This window comes from Rhinolophus sinicus, chromosome 5, assembly GCF_057876585.1.
Source record: "Rhinolophus sinicus isolate RSI-liver-muscle chromosome 5, RSI-T2T, whole genome shotgun sequence".
Taxonomy (NCBI): domain Eukaryota; kingdom Metazoa; phylum Chordata; class Mammalia; order Chiroptera; family Rhinolophidae; genus Rhinolophus; species Rhinolophus sinicus.
In genome coordinates, this window is record NC_142505.1 from 37675509 (window position 1) to 37694478 (window position 18970).

The 18970-nt window shown below is 41.7% G+C and overlaps 1 protein-coding gene across 1 annotated transcript; it reads left to right on the plus strand.

Annotated features, from left to right (window-relative positions):
- Positions 1-2271: 2271 nt before the first annotated feature.
- On the plus strand, positions 2272-18552 carry MRPS22 (mitochondrial ribosomal protein S22). Its single transcript, XM_019747554.3, has 8 exons — positions 2272-2474; positions 7991-8154; positions 9231-9395; positions 11124-11267; positions 11548-11631; positions 13194-13339; positions 16714-16822; positions 18421-18552. The coding sequence occupies exons 1-8, from the start codon at positions 2303-2305 to the stop codon at positions 18514-18516; spliced, it is 1080 nt and encodes a 359-aa protein (XP_019603113.3). The 5' UTR covers positions 2272-2302; the 3' UTR covers positions 18517-18552.
- The last annotated feature ends 418 nt before the right edge of the window (positions 18553-18970 follow it).

The following is an 18970-nucleotide window of genomic DNA, read 5'->3' on the forward strand; positions in this document are numbered from 1 at the left end:
TTGGCCGCTCAGCTTTTCCTTTAACTCTGTGAGATATTCAACATCCTTCCAATCACTTCCACCTCTGTGTTAGTCAAGAAAGATTTCTGTTGCTTCCAAGAAAATCATAACTAATGAACATATGTCTCTAAAGTTCTCCCTTTGAAGATTTTTTCGAAAGCCAATCACTTGTTGCCAAATGACCTTCTTGCACCTCCTTCTGAAACACCAGGCACCAGGTCCTGAAAGTACTTTATTTTCAAAGCCTGCAAGAGAAGTACTATCATTATACCCATTTTGCAGGTGAGGGACTGAGGCTCTGAAAGATGTGGGCATCTGCCCAAGGTTACAGCTGGAACCAGGAATCCTGGTTATTCCATGTCAGCAAGACGTAGTGTAGCCTAAGTAACGGAGGTTAATGAAAGGAAAGTGGGAGAGTCTGTGGCCAAGACAGCACCTTTTTCCATCTCGCTCTTTCTCAAACCTCTTAGTCTGCCATCTCTGCTTCGGCTCCATTTTCCTGCCTTTCTCTGGAGACTGGTTTTCTCTGCTCTCATTAACGAGCATATTGCTGAAAAAGACTGCTCCAAACCTAGTTACTCACTTCCAGCTTCTACCATCCACTATAGTTTCTGTGTTTCTTGGCTTGAAACACGGAGAGAAAATTTGTTTGGTACCTGGACAGCTGGGGTAGGCTGAAAAATGTACTGCACCCCCCACCCCCCCAAGGCTATTTACCTCCTAATCCCTGGAACCTGTGAATGTTGCCTTACATGGAAACGGCATCGTAGCAGAGGTGATTAAGCTAAGGGTTTTAAGATGGGGTGATTATCCTATATTATGTGGGTGGGCCCTACTTGCAATCATATATATCCATAGCAGAGTGAGGCAAAGGGAGATTGGGCACAGACAGACAAGAAGGTGATATGAAGATGGAGGCAGAGATTGGAGTGATGCGGCCATAAGCCAGGGAATGCTTACAGCCACCAGGAGCTGGAAAAGATAAGGAACAGATTCTCTCCTAGAGCCTCTGAAGGGAGCACAGCTCTGCTGATACTTTGGTTTCAGCCCAGTGGTACTGATTTCAGATAACTGGCATCCAGAATTGTGAGACAATAAATTCACCAAATTTGTTACAGTGGCTACGGGGAACTACTACAGCAGCCAGTGGATTCCTTCCTCCTGCATGGTAGCCACTCATTGCCCAGTCAGTTCTGTCCAGGGGCATATTATAGGGAAACACAGCCACTGAGGCCTATGCTCTCAGCAGTGGCTACGAGAAAGTAGGTGGTTGATTCTCAGAGAAAGGGCACGGCTGGGAGACGCTTACATGCATCCCACTGCCACCTCCTGACACCTTTCATCACGTAGGTGTGAGAGGAAGTATTGGGAAGCCAGGGCAGCAGTCATGCCTGAATGCAGCACCAAGCTTAGGGCTCTCTGCTTCCCCACCCAAACAGGGAATGTGTTCCTAACCAGAGTTCTTACTGGGCAGTGGGAGAAAGGAGGTGAGATTAGAAGACGGGTCTCCCTGTCCAGCGAATTCAAACAAGGGTTGCTTAACACCCTTCTTTAGCCAAGTCTTGGGATTAGTTTTTAGCACAGGCACCAACCTACAGTCCAGGGGGAGGATAAGACCTGCACATACCCTGGACAGCTGGCAAGAAAATAACAGGATCATTTAATCATTTATCTAGTCGTTTATCTGGCAGATGTTTGCTGTGGACATAGCTGTGCCAGCTAGGTGATATTATAATAACATATAGAGAGTCATTGTCTTCATGGGGGTGAGGAAAATAAATATAGATAAATTAGGAAAATAATCACAAACGGAAAAGGGCTATGAAGGAAATGAGGAAGTTTCTGAGACAGAATAAGGTGCATGAGTTTATGGGCGATGACGACAGTGGTGGCAATCAGGGCTTGGTACCAGGAGTTATATTTGGGGGCGGGGGGGGGATCTGTGAGAAGTTTGAATGGATAAGTCGAATAGGCAGGTGAATTTAAACTTGGGGCTGGGAGAAGTTTTAGACAGGAAATGGAAATTTGTTATTTAGAGCCATGGAAACGAAGGAAGGTCCAGGAAAAAGAGCACACAGGGAAGGTAAAGTTTTGCCTTTGGCTCTATGCATACAGAAGAACATGAACACTTACTACGTGTGAACAAGCGATTTATAGAAATAATTTATAAAAGGCACAGAAGTTGCGTCGCTTCCGTCTTCCTCCTCGCTCAACCAGACTACATTTCCCAGAATGCCGTAGGAACCTCGCGAGACCCGGAATCGCTCCCAGCCGCCTCTGGGGTAAGCGGCCCCGGATAATTATGGCGACTCTCAGAACGTCTGTGGTGCTGTGGGGCCTCCTTACGGGTTCTCGAGGCACAGAACGGGTCTGTTTCCGGTCCCGAGTTCGGCCTCGGCCCGACGCCCTGCCTCAGCAACTGCCTGGGCCCTGCGGGACGGGAATACCATGTCGTCGGCTGGCTTCCGAGGCCGGTAAGTGACCTGACGGAGGGCGTTCTGGGAGACCGCGGTCTGCTTCTGGCCGGCGAGACCCACGTGGAGCCCGACCCCACCCCCGGGTCCTCCCGCAGTGGTCTCTCTTCTGTACCAGCAGGGTCTGTCGTCGCCCGCGTTTGTTCGTTCGTTCACCTACTTAACCAACAGTGCCTGAGCTCTGCTCTTTGCAAAGCACCGGGTTAGGTTTAGGGGGTGCGGCAAACTAAGACTGGCAGGGATTTTCTCTGAGGGAACTCACGGCCCAGTTAAGTGGCAGTGTAGTGTGACCTGGGCTGTGATGCGGGAACACACGTGAGACTGGCTCTCAAATTAGGTTGCAAGGGCAGGGAAGGGTTCCTGGAAAATACGACCGAAGTTGAGACCTGGTTAACCGTGCTAAGGAGAAAACAAGCCTTCCAGGTAAACAGAATAAGCAAAACTCCAGAGATGCGACTGAGCACAGTTCGTTTGGGAACCCGTTTTGGAGGCAGGATTGGTGAGGGCTGGTTATGATTTTGGATCTAGGAGAAATCATGGTTGCTTCTCAAGTTTCTGGCTCGAGCAGTTGAGTAAAGAAAGAGTAGTGCTAGTTATACCAAGACAGAGATTCATTGTAGAAACGTTCTGTTAGGAAGGCGGGAAGATGAGGGAGAAAAGGCAATAGATGAGGTGAAGAGATGGGAAGAGAGGCAGAATTAAACATCTGTTTTGGGCACATTGGATTTGAGGTGCCTTTGAGGTTCAAGTGGAGGTGTCTGGTGTGCACACCTGGACACTGAATGGTAACTGAAGCTGGGGGATAGGGCGACACTGAGGAGAGAGTAGTGCTGAGCACCTGTTGTGTACGGGGCCCTGTAAAGGACGCTGGGTGCCGGAGACAGGACAAGAAAGGGTTCTGGTCTTGGGAGAGCACATTGTCTAGAGGGGCACACAGTGAAGTAAGCAGACCACCTTAGCTTTTTTTCTAATTGATGTTGTGAGCTATTGGTAAGTTTTAAGCATGGGAGTGATTACAGTTTTAAAAATTAAAATTTTTTTCCAGTTTTATTGAAATATAGTTGACATACAACAGCAGATACGTTTAAGGTGCACAGCATAATGATTTGACTTACATATATCTTGAAATTATTATGGTAAGTTTAGTTAACATCCACCCTCTCGTACAGATAAAAAAGAAAAATATTTTTGTGACTTACTCTCTTAACAATTTTCATATATACCATACAGCAATGAGAACTAGTCATCCTCTTGCACATTACATGCCCTAGTATTTATTTATCTTATAACTGGACATTTGTACCTTTTGACCACCTTCATCCAACCCTTCCCCCCACCTTTGGTAACCCCAGATCTGATCTCTTTTTCTATGAGCTTGGTTTTTGATGTTGTTTTTAGATTACACATATAAATGACACTATACAGTATTTGTCTTTCTCTTTCTGACTCATGTCACTTAGCATAATGCTCTCAAGGTCCATCCATGAGGTTGCAAATAGCATATTTGTATGTGTGTGTATGTGTATCACATCTTCTTTATCCATTCTTCTTGTCATGGACCCTTAGGTTGTTTTTATGTCTTGGCTATTGTAAATGATGCTGCTATGAATGTGAGGGTGCAGATACCTCTTTGACATAGTGTTTTCGTTTCCTTCATATTATATTCCCAGAAGTGGAATTGCTGCATCATGTGGTAGTTCTATTTTTAATTTTTTGAGGAACCTCCATACTGTTTCCATAGTGGCTACATCAGTTTACAGTCCCACCACAGTGCACAAGGGTTCTCTTTTCTCCACATCCTCTCCAGCATCTGTTAATCTCCTGTCTTTTTGATGATAGTCATTCTAACAGGCATGAGGTTATAGCTCATTGTGGTTTTGATTTGCATTTCCCTGATGATTAATGATGTTGAGCATCTATTTGTGTACCTGTGAGCCATTCATATGTCTTTGGAAAAAGATCTATTCAAGTCCTTTCCCCATTTTTTAATTGGATTGTTTGTTCTTTGCTATTGAGTTGCATGAGTTCTTTATATATTTGGATATTAACCCTTTGTGAGATGTATGTTTTGCTAATGTTTTTTCCCATTTGTAGGTTGTCTTTTTATTTCGTTGATATTTTCTTTTGCTGTGCAGAAGCCTTTTGCTTTGATTTTGTCCCACTTGTTTATTTTTGATTTTGTTGTTTGTACTTTAGGTGTCATCTAAAAAAATCATTGCCAAGACCGATGTCAAGGAGCTTTTCCCCTGTGTTTTCTTCTAGGACTTTTATGTTTTCTGGTCTTACATTTAAGTCTTTAATCCATTTTGAGTTAATTTTTGTGAGTGGTGTAAGATAGTGGTCTAGTTTCATTCTTTTACTTGTGAATATTCACTTTTCCCAGCACCATTTATTGAAGAAACTGTTTTCTCCGTTGCATATTCTTAGCTCCCTTGTCAAATATTAGTTGACCCCATATGTGTGGGTTTATTTCTGGGCTCACAGTTTTACTCCAGTGGTCTATGTGCCTGTTTTTATGCCAGTAATATAGTGTTTTAATTACTATAGATTTATAATAATATAGCTTAAAATCAGGACATGTGGTGGCTTCCGCTTTGTTTTTCTTTCTCAGGATTGCTTTTGCTATTCAGGATCTTCTATGGTTCCATATAAATTTTAGGATTGGTTTTTCTATTTCTGTAAAAAAAAAAAATGCTATTGGAATCTTAATAGGGATTGCATCAGATCTATAGATGGCATTGGGTAGTATGGACATTTTCATTCTTCCATGAAAACCAGACACATTTATTTGTGTCTTCAGTTTCTTTCATCAGTATCTTGTAGTTTTCAGCATAGAGAGCATTCACCTCCCCACCTTATTACTTATTGTTTTTGATGCCATTATAAATGGGGTCATTTTCTTTATTTCTTTTTCAGAAAGTTTCTTGTTAGTGTATAGAAATCCAGCTGATTTTTTAATGTCAATTTTGTATCCAAGTTTACTGAATTTGTTGATTAGATGTAACTTTTTTTGGTGGAATCTTTAGGATTTTCTATATATAAAATCATATCTGCAAATAGAGACAATTTTACTTCTTTCTTTTCAGTTCTGAGGCTTTTCTTTCTTTTTTTTTTTCTTGCCTAATTGCTCTGGCTAGGACTTCCAGTACTATGTCAATTAGGAGTGGGGAGAGTGGGTACCCCTTTCTGGTTCCTGATCTTAGAGGAAAGGCTTTCAGCCGTCCACCATTGTATGATATTAGCTGTGGGTTTGTCATATATGGCTTATTAGGTTGAAGGATGTTTCTTCTATACCTAATTTGTTAAAAGAGTTTTTATCATGAATGGATGTTGAATTTTGCGCAGTATTTTTTCTGCGTCATATGAAGTGATCATATCATTTTTTTCTTTCATTCTATTAATGTGATGTATTATATTGATTGTGTTGAACCATCCTTGCATCCCAAGGATAAATCCCACTTGGTCATGGTGAATGATCTTTTTAATGTGCTACTGAATTTTATTGAGAATTTTTGCATTTGTATTCATCAGGGATATTGCCCTGTAGTTTTCTGTCAGTGTCCTATTCTGGCTTTGGTATCAGGTTAATGCTGGCCTTGTAAAATAAGTTTGGGAGTGTTCCCTCCTCTCCAAATTTTGAGAAGAGTTTGAATAGGATTGTGTTAATTCTTTAAATGTTTGGTAAAGCTCATCTGGCCTTGGACTTCTCTTCATTGGTAGATTTTTGATTACTGATTCCATCTCCTTACTGGTAATTGGTCAGCTCTGGTTTTCTATTTCTTTCTGATTTAGTCTTGGTGGGTTGTATGTTTCTAAGAATTTTTCCATTTCTTTTAGGTTGTCCAGTTTGTTGGCATATAGTTATTCACGGTAAACACATGATTCTTTGTATTTCTGTGGTATCAGTTGTATTGTCTCCTTTTTTGTTTATAATTTTGATTTGGGTTCTCTTTTTCCCTTGGTTACTCTAGTTAAAGCTCGGCCAGTTTTGTTTATCTTTCCAAAGAACCAACTCTTTGGTAATTTTTTTATTGTTTGTATTATATTTTTAAGAGATTACTCTGGTTGTTCTGTGGAGAATGGTTTATAGTGGAGTCAGAATGGAGGCAGGGCCACTGGTTAGGAGGCTAAGGCAAGAGATGAGGATGGCTGACTAGGGTGGTAACAGTGGGAAATGGATTAAAGAAAGATTTATGACGTATCACACGCAGTATGTTCTGTGTCGGTGTCCTTTTTTCTAAAATGGGGATAATGATAGTATTTGCAGGGTTATGAGGACTAAATGTGCTGTTTGTAAAGTACTTAGTAAGTGCTGGCAGGTAGTGAATACCTAATGAGTGTCAGCTGTTGTCATTATTGTTAATCTAGATGTGGGGAGTAAAGGAGAAGTCAGGCATGACCATAAGGTATCTGGCCCACGTGACTTACTGAATGGTGCTAGTATGACAGGAAATAGAAGGAAAAGCAAGTCTGAAACAGGAGAAGCTGATGGGGACCTGCTTTGGCAATATTGAAGGGCATGTGACATGTCCATTGAGTATTTGGATGGACGATGGTCTTGGCTGGAGGTTCAGATTTGAGTCTCCAGCATATAGAAGTAGTTAAAGTTATAGGAGGCTAGGAGATCCTCCAGCGAGAATGTGAGAAGGGAGAAGAGAGGGATGCAGTTGAAAATCCTGAGGGTCACCGGCATTTACAGGACTAGCAGAGGAAGACGTGCTTAGGCAGAGGGATAGGCAGACTGCAGGCTGCGTGGGGCAGCGCTGACATCTGGTCTCCTCTCCCATCCAGGGCTCTTCAGGCCTCTTCACTGTCATGTCCAGTGAGCCAGGCCTTTCTTTCCTAGCTGCAAGCCCTCAGCCTAGAATTTCCTTTCCTTTTTGTTTTGCCCTATTTAGGCCCCTGGGAAGCCTTCTTTGACCCAGTCATGCTCTGCCATGCTCCCAGGCCATGCTTAGTTCCTGCCTCTGTAGCCCTCCCCCTCTCCTCTCCCCGCCCTCGCCATGCCTTCCTTGTATGTAGCACTTTCACGAGGAGCATCATGATAGATTGCAATTGATCTAGGCTCTAGAATCAGATAAACCTTGGTTTAAATCCTGGCTCTATCACTTAATATCTAGGGCTTTTGGCAGGCTCCAGTGTCCTCATTTATAAAATTGGGATTTCAGTGCCTATTTTGTGGGTTGTAAGCATTCCTGAAAGCATGTGTAATGTCGTATATAGGAGACAACTCTGTAAATGATAGCAACTATTATTATTATTATTACATTAATTACTTTTTTCCTGTTGATTCTTCTGCTAGACTTTGAGTGTCTTTTTGGCACAAACTGTATCCTCATCAGCATAAATATCAAGTAAATTTTGAATGAAGGAATGAGTGAATCTCGTAGGTATTAGCATTATGCATATTGAGATAGACTTTGTGTTAATCATTTTTATTTTTAACTTTTCTATTTAGAGGTTTTGTTGGCTTGTCATTTTTCCATCGTCTTATTTACTAAAATCCATTTTAACAGAATCCGGCAGCTCAGAGATCAAGAAACCCACGTTTATGGATGAGGAAGTCCAAAGCATACTCATCAAGATGACAGGCTTAAATCTGCAGAAGATTTTTAAGCCAGCTGTACAAGAGCTGAAGCCACCAACCTATAAGCTAATGACCCAGGCACAGTTGGAAGAGGTGTGAGAATATTGGTAGACTACCTTTCTTTAAAGGGTTAAAAAAAATTTTAGGAGTCCCCTCCGGATGCTGATATTTGCTCTTCCACAGGCACTGATGGAAGGGACGATCCAGGCACAAAACTGAGGAGAGAAATGGGAACAGGGAGGTAGAGAGGAGCAGGGAGCATGGCCAAAATTAGGCAGACTGGGGGGGGGTCTGTGGTTCAGGTCTGGGTGTCTGAGCAGAGCCGCCTCTGCTCCCAAAGCAGCCTGAGCACCTTCCTTTGTCCTGCCTGCTCCAGCTTCCTACCTGGAGAAACAGTTCCTGTGAGCTGCTTCGAGGCTGACGCTTTGGTGAGATTCTGAGATCGTTCAGAACAGCGTCCTGCTCGAGGCAGCGATGTCCGTCCTGCTGGAGTCAAGGGGTGTTGAGTGCTTTGTGGGAAATGCTTCGATGTATGAATATGTAAAGCAGTATTGCTCCTCTTTCTAATTAAAAAATAACTTATTGCAAAAAATTCAAATATCTAATAGTATATCCCATGAAGAGTGAAAGTCCCCCTTTCACTTCTCAGAGGTCACCACTGTTAACGGTGGCATGGAGCAGTGTGGTTAGTGGTTAAGAACATGGACTCGAGTGTAGTTGCCTGGGTTCAAATCCCAGTGCTGCATCTTCGTAGCAATTTACTTAACATTTGTCTGCCTCTGTTTTCTCTTGCATGAAACGAGGTAACAATAGCACCTAGCTCATAGGGCCAAATACATTCAGAGTATTTAAACAATATCTGGCACGTAGCAAGCACCCAATAAATGAAATCCTTTATTTGATTTCAAGCAGCTCTTGTAGCCTGGCTGTGTCTCAGAGCATTCCTTTGCTGTTTGGCGAACGGCGAGCCTGTCGCTGGTGCTCTCAGCCATACCACAGAGGCAGAGGACAGGGTCCCGGAGCCCAAGCCTGGCTTTTCACTTCCTGCTTCATGCCTATGGCTTCTTCTCTTCGTGGTCCTTCGCATTTTTGATTAGTATCTGCTTTTGTCAGGTGATCCTTTGGTCTGTAACCTGTGGCTTTCCTTAAGAAATATTTTATTTCATTAGGCTACAAGACAAGCAATTGAGGCAGCTAAAGTACGATTAAAAATGCCACCGGTTCTGGAAGAGCGAGCACCAATAAATGACGTGTTAGCTGAAGATAAGATTTTGGAAGGAACAGAAACAGCCAAATATGTGTTTACTGATATATCATATAGCATACCACACCGGGTGAGTATATAATCGCCAAATGATCTCTGTTTGAAATACTTACGTGTGGACTGAGTGATAAGGGCCAATGTCATGTGATCCACTGTCCCGATTCTTCCAAACCAGAATTTTTGTGACTGGGGGAGACCCTTGTGGAAGATACAGCTTAAGGAAGAAGAGACATGCAGACCAGCCCCACATCTTGTTACCATTTCCATGCAGAGTATGGACACAGTATATTCCAGATTAACTGCAACAAAAGAGACATGTGCTAAGACAGAACAAGGGGTTTATAGACAGAAACCCACTCCCAACACACAACTAGGCAGAAATCTTCAAGGCAGTGGGAGAAGAGAGATTCTTCCTGCCCAAGTTAGACTGACTTCCTTAGCTGATGCTTTTTGAGGAGACAGTGTTTCTTTCCTGTAAATTCTTGATATGCCAAAAACCCAGACTTCCCAAAAGATTTTCACTTTTCAGAATTCACATTAAGAATGGCAAATTTTCCCAGATAATTTTCAGACAGCACCACTGCTGTTGTTTTTATTCTCTAGTTCCTCTTCCCTTTATTGCTAGTTCCGTAGGAACACTGTGATACTTACAAAATATATCAGTTTTGTGGTTGAGCCTTTTCAAGTAAAGAGTAATTTACAATTCAGCGCACAAAATGCAGAATATTACATAATGCTAGGGTTGGGGAACGGGCCACCCCATATTAGTCTTATCCTATATGATTATAGTTAGAAGATGTGATATGTTTGCAGTGCTGTGGAGACTGGTTTGTTGGGAGCGTTCTATAATCTGAAAGGGAAAAAGGAAGTTGGAATTCAAATGACCAAAAGCATTTTGAGGAGCAATTGTGTTGTTTTGGCATTGGCTTTTTTTTTTTTCTTTTCTCTATTTGCAGTGGTTGATGAAGGTTTTAATTATCCTCAAAACACTTTCAGAGACTCGTACCCCTGAAAAGTTGAGAGTCAGTACCATCTGGTTCATCAGATGTATATCAGTTACCTGCTGTATATGAAGCTCTGTTGTCAGTCTGAGTGTTGCAAAAAATTATAATCCACACTTCCTGCCCTTTTCCAGCTCAGTAACAATATCAATATCTGAGAGACATCAGGAATCCCGCCCATGATAAATTGCCTGTTGAGTGGTACAGAGAGTGGGTAGAATTCAGAGGCCATGGCCTGGGACTTGGCACTTGGAAGAGGGAGGAGAGCAGAGGCAGGTGGTCAGTCAGTCTGACAACTATGTCGCATGCCAGTATGAGGAATCAGGTGTGGAATTAAGACTCTACCTTCTTGGGTTTGTTCCTTATATCCCCAGGACTTTCAATGTAGATTATAAAGTAATAAAATCTGTTTAGGTGAGACTTTGGCATGGGGAAATGAAACAATCTGAAAAGGTTTTGTAATGCTTCTTCCTCTGAAATGCGTTTAGGTGAATCTCAGATCAGCTTTAGTTGAACCATTTTATGTATTGAACCCACTTTAGGACCATAGTTGGCGTTTAGTAAATACTTTCATTTTAGATTTCTGATTGTCAGAGGCACAGCAGTGATTAGTGAAGGAAATATCAAATCTGTGAGGTTTAAAATTATCATTGAAATCATACCTATGCTAGCATTTACGTTTCCCAGTTGCACTTTATATTGTTGATTGCAAACTATTCTTATAATGGTGTCTAATGGGACATGGAACTAAAAATAAATCTTCACAAACTCATCCTTGATTGTGTTTTCTATTTCAGGAGCGTTTTATTGTCGTCAGAGAACCAAGTGGCACACTACGCAAAGCCTCTTGGGAAGAACGGGACCGGATGATACAAGTTTATTTTCCAAAAGAAGGTCGGAGAACTTTAACACCAATAATTTTCAAGGAAGAAAATCTTCAGGTAAGGTGACTGGGCTTCATAGTCAGTGGTGATGGGTTCTTTGTTGAAGATTATGAGACCCACCGGTGGGCCCTGGTATGGTAACTCAGCTAGGGATTTCTGTCTTGTGGCTGGGATTTGTGTCTGGCTGGGAGTTGCCAAGCCTGTGTTAGTGCTGCGTGCCCCTTGATGGGCGCAGGTGTGGCCTGTGCGTGGAGGGGCAGGCCTGTCCTGGCATCAGGACAGGTGTTGACCTTGTGTGCTCTTCTCATCTAATTCCAACTCTGCCGTGTGGTTTCAGAACATGTATAACCAGGACCGGCACGTTGATGTCCTCAATCTCTGTGTTGCCCAGTTTGAGCCAGATTCTGCTGAATATATCAAAGTGAGTATATTTTGTAGTTTCTAAAGTATATGGGTTTAAGTAGGGTTGTAACATTTTAAATCTCGCACAATGAGGCAGGTTATATATAAGCTTTGATGCAGGAGAAAGAGAAGGGAAATATTTGGTTGGTGCAAAAGTCATTGCGGTTTTTGCCATTGTTTTTAACCTTTTAAACTGTTACTTTTGCACCAGCCTAATACCTGAACACTGTTAAGGATCTGGTGTGCACCAGATAGTTTATCCTCACAGCCGCCCGAGTTACGGATGAGAGCATCTAAGCCTGGAGAGTTAAGTAGCTTCCCGAAAGTTGCAGAGCAGTGAGTGGTAGAATTAGGACCCAAACTTGATGGCAAAGCCTATTTTTTTCAGTTTATCATACAGGAACAAAGTTGCTTACTAAAATTGACTAACATGCAGTGTATATGTCTTATAATTCAATTTAAGAAGTAATGAGGTAGTACCTCCTGTGTGTGAGGCAGTATCGTGGAGGGTGTGGGTGATGACATAAGGAGGCGCTGTGTCAGCTTCAGTCCAGAAGGACTGGCGAAGGGCACCATGTAAGTATACAGACAATTATCACCTTAGCTCGAAGCTGTTACGTGCTAAGAGAAGGTTGCCAAGTGCTCTCAGGAAAGGCTTCAGAGGCATCTTGACAAGGGTTCTAGAAGGGCAGGGAACATTGTGGCAGGTGGAGTTCAGGTAGAGAAGACAGTATGAACAGGCAGGAAACAAAGTATGCTTGGGAAATGGCCAGTCGTGCGGTTTGCTGTCCATGCTGTGTGTACGTAGGGTGGCGCAGGATTACACTAGATGGGTAGATGGGGCCCTGTCACAGGTGACCTCAGATGGTAGGCTGAGGAATCTGGGCTTCAATTAGTGGGATTGGAAAACCTTCGAACACAGAAATGCCCTCATCAGAGTCCTCGTTTAGGAAGATCAGTTTGGAAAGAGAACTGAAGGAACATTAGTTACTAAGATGGAATGGAGTAGTTGATGGAATTAGGGTAGTTGATGAGATAGCGGAAAAGGGGAGGATAGAACATTCTGTGTTTTTTTAACTTTAAGTGTTTTTCCAGGACTTGTCAGCTCCAAGTCAAGTAGTTGTTTCAATCTAGTTGTGGAGGGTGCAGCTCACACCGGCCTGTGCCGGGATCGAACCGGCAACTCTGGTGTTATGAGCATTGCATTTTAACCAACTGAGCTAACCGGCCACCCCACAAAGAATATTCTTGATTTCTTTTTTCTCCTAGTGACCAAGAAATGGTGGTCCATTGTTTCTGGTGGTCTGTGTGTAATAGGAGCTTCATAAATAGTATTTGGATGCAGAAAAATTGATCTGGCTATAAAGGTTTGGCAGACTTGTTCCAGGCTGCCATATGCTGCTATAGTGGCAGGTTGGTCTAAATCATACCTGCTGGTTAATGATAGTGGAGGCAGGTAGTAAGTAGACCTGGTTTTATTGATACTTTCTTGGGCAGCACTTATGTTAGTAAGTGTATATCCAGTAATGTTGCTCACTTTTTATTTTCATGTTTTTTGAAAAATTGCATTTTATGTGATAGTTTCATCATCAGACCTATGAAGATATAGATAAACATGGAAAGTATGACCTATTACGTTCAACAAGACACTTTGGTGGAATGGCTTGGTATTTTGTAAATAAGAAAACGATTGATGGTTTACTGATTGACCAGATTCAGAGAGATCTGTAAGTATGATCTTAGTAGGTAAAAGAAATTCTTATTCCCGTAATATTAAGTCTGTATTTAAGCTGTTATTTTTCCAGTGATAACAGTGTACTGTCCAGTGATAAGTAGCTTTCACTTACCTCAGTTTATGGGTTTCTTCTTCCCACATAAACCAGTTTTCTGTCTTTGCTTTTGTGTTATGTAAGCAGAGCTAGATTCTTTGAAAGGGTGGGTGGCTTTGCATCTGTACTGTACACCCCGGATATTGACTCATCCCTGGCCTCGCCAGTGCTCCTGGGTATCAGTGAACATTCCAGATACTCAAAGGAGATTAAATAGGAAATGTAAGGAAGGGGGATGTGCTTGTTTTTTGATAGGACTATTTCTAGGGCTTATTAGTAAAAATCGTCATTTAATTTATGAAAATACTCTTGTTTTTGATAGCCCTTGCTTTTGCCAAGATTTTTAAGGCTTCAAAAAGGTTACAATTTTTTTCAAAGTTGCATGAAACAAAGACTGTCTATTGTAGTTTAGAATGCAGGCTGGTGTGCTCCCAGCCTTCTAGCTGAAGTAATAGTGTACTTTACAACTTGTGATAAAACTGAAAACTGTTTTTGAGTATCTTTCTATTGATTGAGTTAGAAAGGCCAAAATGACAAGGAAAAGAAACCAGCATGGTCGTAGTAAGAAAGTCAACTTTCTACAAAAAGCCCTTGCTTGACTCAAAGTGTAAACTGCAAGAAGAGGGTTAGTGATTATTGCCACCTTCAGAATGTAAGGAGTTTTTACTCACAGAGTATCCGCCATATAACCTGAACCATTCACACAAAGATAAAGGGATTTGTAACTAGAAGGTTCCATAGGCATTGTCTAAGAAACACAGCCCGTATTTGGAAAGAGCGTCATTTCTCATAGAAACAGCCTTCCTGATGGTAGATGATCTCCAGCCCACCCGTCACCAGCACGCTGGTGTGATCCAGTGCTGAGGGCACGGACACCTTCATCCCACGTGAGCAGAGGGCTGAGTGGCTGCTCGTCCTGAGGATGCTCACAAGCGACTTCCTTTAGGTGCGTCAGCATTGATATCACCTGGGGGTGAATTTTCTTATGTTTCTCAAATGTAATCATTTGAGAAACGTAATCGTTTCATAGTAAAATCATTATTTTACTATGAAAATTGAATTTTGGGGGAATAAGAAATTAGAGCAGCACAGAAATTTGTGACTTTGAACATTAAAGTTCTTGATCGAGATGTACTAATATGGGGTAATACAGTAATACTCATTGTATCATGTAAGCTTTACATCTGAAGCAGTTCATTTGCATACTGGGAGGGAGTTTTGAGTCCTGAGTTAACCTTTCCTGCTCTGCACAGTAGAATTGTTCTGTGTAAATTGGAACTGGACAGCTTGCTGCAAATCCCAGGTTAGACGGGAGAGGGTGCATATCCTCGCTGAATGGAGCCCAGGTCAGAATTGGGATTCTGCAAACATTTCAGACTCAAGTCCCACTGCTGGTTTTGAATTGAGAGTCTTAAAATCTTTTTGAAAATGTAAATTTGTTCTTAGGCTGGGTATGAAGCTATTAGGTTGGTGCAAAAGTAATTGTGGTTTTTGCAATTTTTAATCTTTTAAACCACAATTAGTTTTGCCACCTACCTAATAAATTGTTCTGTGAGATGCAGGCATTATATTTTAGCATGAATGTAATGAACCGTAAACATGATTCTGATACATAGAAATCCAGTTGAGCTCTTTACAGGGCCACATGCCTAAGTTCTCAAAGGGAATTTTATCTTTTATTTGAGGAGGTATGATGTTGCCACATTTATTGGACTTTGTTTGATGTTGCCACATTTATTGGACTTTGTTAGATTATAACAAGCACAACAGATTTAAAATGAACCTTTTTGAAATGGTTTTCCACTGGAAAGTTTTACCATCTAAGCAGGTCTGGTTTCTCAGTTCCTCCACGGGTAGGTCTGTAGGGTAAATGGGCCTGGGATCAGCCCAGAGCATTCTCTAAGGTCACCATGGCTTGAGAAATTTGTTAGCTCTTCCCTAGTCACCCCACTCTATCCCCCAGCTCAGGTAATAGGAAATTAGGCAAGGTCGAAGAGTGACAGCTGAGGGAGCAATGAATTAGGGTGTCCTCACTCCACCCCACAACCTGAAGCCAGTAGCTCACTAAGTGTACACAGCAGAACCTCAAAAGAACAAGCATTTTAGGATTATTTTTACATACCCCACAGCTTTGAGGTGGCAAAGGGTAGGAAAGTGTTGATATGTGAGAAGATAGTGATTGGTGGTTTGGGAAGGGTAGGGAAGTTTTAATGTTGATAAAAATTGTTTACAGGTTTCTAAAAATATAAGTATAAACCAGAATTGAATTCTTATTCTGGCTTCATCATACACAATTGTGTGACGCTGAAGTTAGATTGCTAAAGTAGAAGCTGGCTTTCCTTCTGTCTGATGGGCATAATTTCAAACTTGCTTCACTAGGATGCTAGTTTTTACTAATGGATTCCTGTGACTAGACAGGTGGCCCAGTGTTTTTCCTTGGGCTCATAGGAGGCCTCTTGTAGAGGCATTTGCCCACTAGTTCCAATGAAAATTGTAGTAGATGTCACTGCTGATCTTAAAGAAGAGTGACTCTGAGTATACCCATGACCGCTAGCCTATGGCTTACCGTGTTTTCCCAAAAATAAGACCTAGCCGAACAATCAGCTCTAATGCATCTTTTGGAGCAAAAATATAAGACCCAGTATTACATTTATTATATATTATATATATATATATATATATATATATATATATATATATATATATATATATATATATATATATTTATATATATTTATATTTATATATATTTATATATAATATATATTATTATACCCGGTCTTATAATAAGACCAGGTCTTATATTAATTTTTGCTCCAAAAGGCACATTAGAGCTGATTGTCCGGCTAGGTCTTATTTTCGGGGAAATATGGTAAGTGCGATGAAGGTATGTTCCTGCCCTGAGTTGGATGACATTATCTGCTGGTGATGTGCGCTGGCCTGGAAATCATCTACCGTTAGGAAGGCTATTTCTATGAGAAATGACGCTGTGTTTTAAAAAGAATCCAGACACTTTTAGAATACATTCACTTTCATAAATTGGGCACTGCCTATGACTCCTGCCCTACCTACCTCAGAGTTGGCATGAAGCCTAAATTAACCAATTTCCCTGAAAATGCATTTAAAATATAAAACTGAAGCCTTTAAAAAAGTTTTTCTGGCCCAAGGAAAGATTGAAATGTAATTTGGTTTTAAATTGGCACACCTTTTTATAGGACGGTGAAGCAAATGAAAACAGTAAACCCTTTTAACAGTAAACCCCTTCACTCTAGAGTGGATGATGCCATCAGCTTGGTCCAGCTGTATCACATCCTCCATCCAGACGGCCAGTCAGCTCGAGAGGCCAAGGAGCAGGCTGCTGAGGGATTACATTTAATTAAGGTACAGATTTTTTCCACGTTGTCTGTTGTGTGGTGATAATTGAGTTGGGGAGAATTCTGAGGTGGGTTATATTTAATGTGAGCCAGACAGATCTGTGGTCTTGAAACAGTGATTAGAGCCCCCATATTTCTTCAGCCTGGACAGGGCGTGGGGAGCTGTAGATAGTGGGGCAGGAGCCCCGTTCTTTGAAGTACTGGCATCTGAGGTGATGAAGTCACCAGCTGGGCATGGTGGAGGAGTAGGTGGCACATGTCCCCAGTGCAGCCTCCTGACCTTCAGTCTGGTCACATCCTTGTCTAGGTGTCCAGAAAGGGAGAGGGTGGTGCTCGTATTACATTTTACTGAGACTTAGCTGCATACCTCAAAACCATGGGCTTACACAGATTTCTCTGTAAATGTTGAGAATTGAGATGATTTTTTTCAGGAAGGGAAGGGGAGCTCATTGTATAATTTTCATGTCTTCAAATGCTGAGGACAGACATGGTTTTGTGGATCTGACTTCTATCCCAGTATTATCTTATGCATCTGCAAAGCAATATATAAAGCTTACTAAGGATAAAAACAACCAGTGATAGATGACACCTTAGGAGGAGTAGAAACGACAGTACTAATACTGATTTTCCATAAGCCAGGTAAAGCAAAAGCTTTTGGAGAAAAAATATATATTTTTTAAAGATTTTATTGGGGAAGGGGAACAGGACTTTATTGGGGAACAGTGTGTACTTCCTGGACTTTTTCTGATTGGGGAACAGTAGTGTGTTTTTCCCAGGACTCTGCTCCATCCAAGTCAAGTTGTTGTCCTTTCAGTCTTAGTTGTGGAGGGTGCAGTTCAGCTCCAGGTCCAGTTGCTGTTGCTAGTTGCAGGGGGCGCAGCCCACCACCCCTTGTGGGTGTTGAACCAGCAACCTTGTGGTTGAGAGTCCACGCTCCACCCAACTGAGCCTTCCGGGAGCTCAGCTGTAGCTCAGCTCAAGGTGCTATGTTCAATCTTAGTTTCAGGGAGTCGAACCAGCAACCTTGTGGTTGAGAGCCTGCACTCCAACCAACTGAGCCATCTGGCCACCCAGGAGCTCAGTGGCAGCTCATTGACTTCATTCTAGTTGCAGAGGGCTAAGCTCGCTGGCCCATGTGGGAATTGAATCGGCAGCCCTATTGCCCAGAGCTCGCGCTCTAACCAACTGAGCCACCCCACCCGTCCGCTCCTGGAGAAAATACTCTTTAAAGTGAAAAATTAGTTTGCTAACTCTCATCCTCCAGATTTCCTTTGAACCTAACCTGATAGTTTTCATTTTGATCTAGCAGGAGGTGCAGATGTCAGATTTTCTTAATTTTTTTCCTGAAAGATGGCAGCCGTATTAGGATACTTCTGGTGTTTAGAATTAGTGTTGCATGAACTGTGCTGGATACTGTTTTTCTTATCCCTGTAATATGCTTATTGCTTTATAATCAGAAAAAAAAATTATGAAACTTGGAAGACTTTTAAATGTACTTTTCTGTGCTATTACAGAAATGTTGATGTATCAAAACTAAAAACTTTATAAGCAGTATATGTTCTACTGCTTTCAAACCTTTTTTTTTTTTTTTTTAAATTTAAACAGGTCTTTGCAAAAACAGAAGCACAGAAGGGAGCATATATAGAATTAACACTGCAAACTTATCAAGAAGCATTCATTAGCCGTTCTGCAGCTTCCTGAAAATATTTAAATAAATTTCATTTTATTAAATACTGACTAGCTTTCTCTGTTAATATTGATTGAGTTGAGTGTTTAAGAATGTTAAAAGGTACAAAGAAGAACTTCTTACCCCACTCACTTTCCCAGGCCACAAAGGGATAATTAAGAAGTGTGTTCGAATGGCTGGATATTAATTTCTCTAATCATATCAGGTAAGTGCAGTGTAAGAAGAAAAAGGTATGGTGCCTTCACATGTTACCAAAGAGGACAATCTGTAAGTTACACAGAGCCCAGCTTAAGGAGGTCAGAGGAGCTGGGGTTTCAGACCCAGATTCCAGAAGCAGGGAGCTACGAGACAAAATCAGGGCAAGGCATAAGAACCCAAGCCACGTAGACTGATGGGAATAATGCAGTGAGACTAAGAAAAAAGGTTTGTAAAATTATGGCACGGATATTCAATTCTAGGAAAAATGTG